At 40.3% G+C, this 7,035-nt stretch overlaps 1 protein-coding gene and 1 long non-coding RNA gene across 3 annotated transcripts; one reads left to right on the top strand and one right to left on the bottom strand.

Annotated features, from left to right (window-relative positions):
- Positions 1-1,683: 1,683 nt before the first annotated feature.
- LOC140968371 (uncharacterized) lies at positions 1,684-3,259 on the bottom strand. 2 transcript variants are annotated; one of them, XR_012173761.1, is made up of 2 exons: positions 2,470-3,259; positions 1,684-1,956 (listed from the first exon to the last, which is right to left on the bottom strand). It is a non-coding gene; the product is annotated as an uncharacterized lncRNA (long non-coding RNA). The 2 variants fall into 2 exon arrangements; XR_012173760.1 differs by lacking the exon at positions 2,470-3,259 and adding an exon at positions 2,065-2,457.
- A 950-nt stretch (positions 3,260-4,209) lies between these two features.
- Positions 4,210-7,031, top strand: LOC140968370 (probable E3 ubiquitin-protein ligase RHG1A; the record flags this gene model as incomplete). Its single annotated transcript, XM_073429306.1, has 2 exons — positions 4,210-4,560; positions 5,606-7,031. A coding segment is annotated over exon 2 (1,320 nt), but the record flags the coding sequence as incomplete, so codon positions are not given.
- Between the last annotated feature and the right edge of the window lie 4 nt (positions 7,032-7,035).

A 7,035-nucleotide genomic window follows, 5' to 3' on the forward strand; every position in this document is an offset into this window, starting at 1 on the left:
CAAGGTATTTTTATGGATGCGTATTTTTTGAGCGCATCAATGGCGCCGTCTGTGGGAACGTAATATAAACCCATGATTTGTTTTCCATCCGGTTGAATTAAGAAGAAGAACCAAAGATAACATGTAGCCGAACCTCATCACAGACATGAAACAAAGCAATTTACGTCGCAATTCCCCCACCAAGCCGTCACTTCGGGATACCCACCCATGATTTCTTAACCAACCAGCAAAATCAAGCAAAAGATGTAGTCCCCAGCACATATCCGGTCGTCACTCAACCCGCCGCATGCCCCGTATGTTCTAGAATTTGACAAGAAGGCTCCACGGAGCCCGTTTCTTGACAATTTGCTGCATTCGCTATCATAGTCACTGCCGAGAACCCCAGTTCGAGCCTTCAACCATAAGTACTCTGCACCACGAGCCTCACAAATTTCATGTTGGGTTTTCATTGGAGCCATCGTCATCGCCTCGAGATATAAGAGACGTGGAACTTCTTAAGCTCGAGACCTTTTTTGTTTTATCTCATATTCGTATAAAAAATTTCACGCACTCTACGTTGCCAATTTCTCTCATTTTGGCTTGGGTCTTGCAATCACTGGTTTGCGATTAAATTTTATTTCATTTGCTACACACCACTTGTTCGATGAATTACCTAAGCTAGTCATTTAGATTCTCTTATTTAAGTTGTTGATCCCTCCGCTAGCTTTTCTTCTGTACAACAAGGGAAACAAGAAAATTTCATCACCGTATGCAGCCACCGTCCTCCTCACTCACATTACTCTATCAAAAGATTAGGCTGCGAATCCATCTCCGAGGCATGCATTATATATTTTTCTAATGGTGTGGCTTTGAAGCTTCACTTATCGGCTCGCTACTTCAGAAGATAAGTGTTAATTGTTTTTACTGCTCAATTATGTTAAATATTATTTTATAAACTTTGTTTCATGGTTGACAAAAGGACATGTATCATTTGATAAATATGGATACCCCCACTCACGTCCTAAAAGACGGAAACACATAAATATATTTATTTTTCATGTGATAGTTTGATCTCATCACTCGAAACAAATTAATTATGTAGTTAATTCTACATTGTATTATGTATACTCGGTTTTGAGTTGTATGCATTAAAAAGTAAGATTTCTTGAACAACCGCGCGAGATTCATTAATGTTGTTATATGCACTCACATGACTATATTTTTGTGACTTANAGATACTCCATTGCAGGTTGTGTAAGATTACTTATCACTCCATTGTTACTCATCTATGATAATTTATTTGCCTTGAACCGCCAAAATCGAGCTAGGTGAATTTTTCGAATTGAGTTATTCGCTTATTGATTTTGGAAATCAGATTATTCATTGGGATTAGTTGACTTTTTGGATCTTCATGGCTAAAGTATGCTGAAATTTTACTCTTTCAACTTTCCATTGTCGAGTTGATAGAGCCGTGATGATTCAACTGAATTTTATTATGTTTGGGACTAAGCTGACTCAACTTCTGTATGACCCCTATACTATTTTGTTTATTTTTAATATAACTAGATGCATGAGCTTGAGAACGAATTTCATGTGATATTTTACATTTTTATGATGAGTTATTTAATCTGAGCCACATAAGCCCAACCTCATACATAATTTCATCAAGTACTTGTCATGCTTGATTTTATTAAAATCACGATATTTTTCTCACTATATTTGAAGCTTTACAAAGTTCAGAATATTTTATCCATAAGATAAGTTTCATGTACTTGAGATTTTATTATTATCCGAACAAGGATTTTTATAATAAATTTCTTATGTTGCATCATCCATTTCAAATATTTGAGATAATTATTTTTGGCTCTCTTTTGTCTCGTTTCTTGTGCTTCATTGCAGTGTCCTACAGCATGCTCGATGCACCGTGTCTGGGCTCAACTCATGTGATTTTCACTAGCAGGCACCCCAACTCGGCACCTCAGTAAGTCCGACCTTGCCCGGCACCTCAGTAAGTCCGACCTTGCCCGGCACCTCAGTAAGTCCAACTCTGCTTGGCAATTACATAAGCTCGACTTTGCTCGGCACCTCAGTAAGCCCGACCTTGCTCGGCACCTCAGTAAGTCCAACTCTGCTTGGCAATTACATAAGCCCGACTTTGCTCGGCACGTCAGTAAGCCCGACCTTGCTCGGCACCTCAGTAAGTCCAACTCTGCTTGGCAATTGCATAAGCCCGACTTTGCTCGGCACCTCAGTAAGCCCGACCTTGCTCGGCACCTCAGTAAGTCCAACTCTGCTTGGGAATTACATAAGCCCGACTTTGCTCGGCACGTCAGTAAGCCCGACCTTGCTCGGCACCTCAGTAAGTCCAACTCTGCTTGGCAATTGCATAAGCCCGACTTTGCTCGGCACCTCAGTAAGCCCGACCTTGCTCGGCACGTCAGTAAGTCCAACTCTGCTTGGGAATTACATAAGCCAGACTTTGCTCGGCACCTCAGTAAGCCCGACCTTGCTCGGCACCTCAGTAAGCCCGACCTTGCTTGGCAATTACATAAGCCCGACTTTGCTCGGCACCTCAGTAAGCCCGACCTTGCTCGGCACCTCAGTAAGTCCAACTCTGCTTGGCAATTACATAAGCCCGACTTTGCTCGGCACCTCAGTAAGCCCGACCTTGCTCGGCACCTCAGTAAGTCCAACTCTGCTTGGCAATTACATAAGCCCGACTTTGCTCGGCACCTCAGTAAGCCCGACCTTGCTCGGCACCTCAGTAAGTCCAACTCTGCTTGGCAATTACATAAGCCCGACTTTGCTCGGCACCTCAGTAAGCCCGACCTTGCTCGGCACCTCAGTAAGTCCAACTCTGCTTGGCAATTACATAAGCCCGACTTTGCTCGGCACCTCAGTAAGCCCGACCTTGCTCGGCACCTCAGTAAGTCCAACTCTGCTTGGCAATTACATAAGCCCGACTTTGCTCGGCACCTCAGTAAGCCCGACCTTGCTCGGCACCTCAGTAAGTCCAACTCTGCTTGGCAATTACATAAGCCCGACTTTGCTCGGCACCTCAGTAAGCCCGACCTTGCTCGGCACCTCAGTAAGTCCAACTCTGCTTGGCAATTACATAAGCCCGACTTTGCTCGGCACCTCAGTAAGCCCGACCTTGCTCGGCACCTCAGTAAGTCCAACTCTGCTTGGCAATTACATAAGCCCGACTTTGCTCGGCACCTCAGTAAGCCCGACCTTGCTCGGCACCTCAGTAAGTCCAACTCTGCTTGGCAATTACATAAGCCCGACTTTGCTCGGCACCTCAGTAAGCCTGACCTTGCTNTATCATCTAAGACTTTACACCTATAAATAAAGGACGTCTAACCCTAATCAAGGTACGCACTCATTATCATTATTTACGCTAGTCTTGTATTTTTCTCTCAAAGACTATACTGACTTGAGCGTCGGAGTGGCTTCGCCTCCGGGCGGAGTCATCTCACCCGTTTTCTTTGATACACAGTCATATTTTTGGAGCGGTTTGATTCGGCATGTGGAAGAATTGGTTCGTGATCATGGATTCAAGGTATTTTTATGGATGCGTATTTTTTGAGAGCATCATCGAGCAATGGTGCAACTCGTAGGAGGATTACGGGTCTACAAATTTTTTTTTAAATCTAATTTCTTTGTTATATATTTACCCACCTTACCAAAATAATAAAAAATAGATCTTTTGTCATACGGTCTCACGAATCTTTATCTGTTGTGAGACGGGTCAACTCTACCTATATTCACAATAAAAAGTAATACTCTTAACATAAAAAGTAATATTTTTTCATGGATGACTCAAATAAGAGATTTGTATCACAAAATACAACTCGTGAGACCGTCGCACACAAGTTTTTGTCATGAATAAGTTGTCCATAAAATTAAAAGTTTAACTCGATTAATACCTAACAATTTAGAATTCAACCAAGCCTATTATCTTATACGATCGAACGATTGTAACTATATTAAAAATTATAACATGTGATAATGATTTTACTCAAATATTTTAATATTATACTAATAAAGATTTCATAGCCCTAACTTCAACTGAAATACATGACACCAATCGTTGTACTGAAATTTCCGTTTGTTTTCAAAACATAAAAAAGCAGAATAAAAAAGTCATTTGTCCTTAATCATTTGATGTAATAGTGGATTACCAATAAAACAACCACTTTAAATTAAAATAATAATACAATAAAGCCTCACCATTAGCTCCGCCGCGCCTCTCTCTCTCACACACATGGCGACCCTTCTTTAGCTTGTCTTCTCGTGGCTGTATCCTTTGGTCTCTCTTGCATGTGAAACCGTCATCTCATAGTTAAACGCCTGAAAAAATATTAAATTTTGGGAGTTTTTGTTTTCTTTTTTACTGCGATAAAAGACCAATTAAAATAGTTGAGATTTCTTGAAACGTTTCTCACTCTCCACCAACTGCCCTTTATCAGAAACTCCAACGTAAAGAAAAAGACAAAAAAGAGAAGACCAATTGCCCCGCTCCAGCTCCTTCGATCATCCGCTTTCCACCGGTTTTTTTTCTTGACCCATCGACATTTTGTTTGTTTTCTTGAATTTTCGTTCTTATTATGTGTTATATGTGGGAATTGCGTGGTTCTTTGATTGAGTTTGTTGGATTGTTTTATTGAGATCGAAATTGTTTTGAAAAAGGGATCTGCGATGTAGGGTCTGCAATTGTATGATTTAGTTTGTTGCCCAGTAGCTTGAAATTTGAAATTTTAGTTATTGATTGTTGGATTGGCAGTATTTATTGTTGGAATTTAGTCTTTGATCTTTGATGGATTCGAAGTTTCTACTAGTGGGTCATTCAGTTTTGATGTAAAATGATTGGTCAAAGTTTCTAACTTGGCGATGTTCACAAAGTTGCAATCTTTTCGTTGTCCATGTTTTGCTGTTGATTCTACCGGGCGTCATTTTTTTTTCCGGTTCTTTTCAGATTGAAACATGTTCATGAACTTTTGAATCAGCTGATGATCGCCCTTCGTCATTTAATAAAATAAAAGAGTTTGTGATTTTCTCTTATTTTTTTTGCTATGTATGCACTTCAGCTCTTAAATAATCACAACTTCTGCTTTCGATTGTTTATTTGACAATTTTAAAGCTTCTTTTTCATTTCATCTTCTTTGTCTCTTCATGACTCGCATAGTCAATTTCAAACTAATTGTGTGTATGTGAGCTGAATCTGGAAGTATCTTTGCCAATTGCCAGTTTTGAAATCTAGTACCGTCGCATTTTTTAATAATTGTTTATCAAAAATCAATAGTTTTAGTTAATGGAGCATGATAACACATTGTTCGACTTGCTTCAAGTTGACAAATAACATCTGAATTTGCATTCTGTGCAACAATTTCTGATTCCAAAGTAAAATTATAAGTTTGCCTTTTTATGCAAGACTTGTTCTGCTTGTTAATGGTTTTAATGTTGTGTTTTGTATGTTGAGAATAAAGAATGATTAAAATGGCATATTATCAGATCCCCTGCTATTTTTCTGTTTTCAATATGATTGAGACATGTCTGAATATTTGATCTCGTATTTGTTTTTTTTTTTTAATCCCATCCCCTTTACTGTTGTGTCTCGCATCAGATTACCTTCGTTATCTTTCTTATTCTTCTGAAGATCTATGCAAACTTTTCGGCAATATTCGGTACCAGTTCTCGGCTCCATAGAATTCTGAAGTATAATAACAGATATGCAAGGGGAAAGAAGTTCCCTTGATTCTTTTCCTGAAACAATTGATTTGAATCAGGGATCTATTCCCAATGACGGCTCTGTGGATCACTCCTCTTCTTGGGATAACCTGCTAAATCCAGTTGAAAATAGATTGTCCAGTTACATGGTTGCCTCTAGTGGCAGTAATATTAGTGCTACTAATGCTGTTAGCAGTCGTGCTCAGAATTTTAGTGGTTGGGACCAAGGTGAATCCAGCTCCAGTGCAAATAATCAACAGGACCGAACTTTCGATCATTCAAAAGTGAGGCTTGGATGGTCATCCTCTTTTGGTCCTTGTTCCGAGACTGATGCAAGAACAGACAATTTGTCTTTTGAACCATCTGATTTCAGTAATGCTAGTTTTGTCAGCAATCAGGTGACTGGAATATCTCTGAGAACGCAAAATTACAGCTCCAATCTTGGTTCACAGGATGCAGCTTCAAGCCATCGACCTATGAGGGAAAGTAATGGCCATGGAAGTCTAGGGGCTAGTTTACCTCATAATCTGTATAAGTCTGGCCGATCAGAGGTAGTGAAAACTTCGAATTTCAATTGTTCTTCCAACGTAACAGCTGCTTCTGGAAGTTCTAGTACATTTTTCGAAATAAATAATGCATCAGGTTCATCTACGGGTTATTTGGGTTCATCCTGCAAGAGAAAGACTGTTGAAGGTAATTCAGGACAATTTTGCCATGGTGGGAGTTCGAGCTCAAATCAGCCAGTGGAGAATATGAAGCAGAATCCTATCTATGGTTGTCACTCCGGCTCTGGAAGTTTAAGCATATCATCTGAACCTCTGAATTTGTCTCTAATTAATCGCTCAGACCAACTAAATTCAAGAGGGGTTGGAATGAGTAGGGCAACTCCTGTTACTTATTCGTCAAGTGTTTCAGGAATTCCAGAAAGCTCGGGCAGAAATCCTGTTGGAAGATCGAATACAAGACACCATGATTTGGTTCGATTTGATGCGGCTAGAGGCATTCCTTTGAGGCGTCCTACTGCTTATGCTGCCCAGTCGCTTCCAAGACCTTCCTCAAGTAGTGGATCTTTAGAGTTGAGATCACCAGTTGCACCGCCAATAAATCCAGGCAACACCCTTGATCAATCTCATATAATACCTGTAACTGAGGATTTAGGTACACATCCTTACCCTTGGAATAGATCTTTCAGCGCACGAGGTGGCAGCTCCTCAAGGTCGTTTGTTCCCTCTGGAGAAAGGGGTTCTGCTGTGCATGATGAAGTTAATGCCAGAAGCTCTGTCAGAAATAATCCCGATTTTCCCATGCTCGTTTCTGTTCCTGAGA

Source organism: Primulina huaijiensis, unplaced genomic scaffold, assembly GCF_012295235.1.
Source record: "Primulina huaijiensis isolate GDHJ02 unplaced genomic scaffold, ASM1229523v2 scaffold35843, whole genome shotgun sequence".
Classification (NCBI taxonomy): domain Eukaryota; kingdom Viridiplantae; phylum Streptophyta; class Magnoliopsida; order Lamiales; family Gesneriaceae; genus Primulina; species Primulina huaijiensis.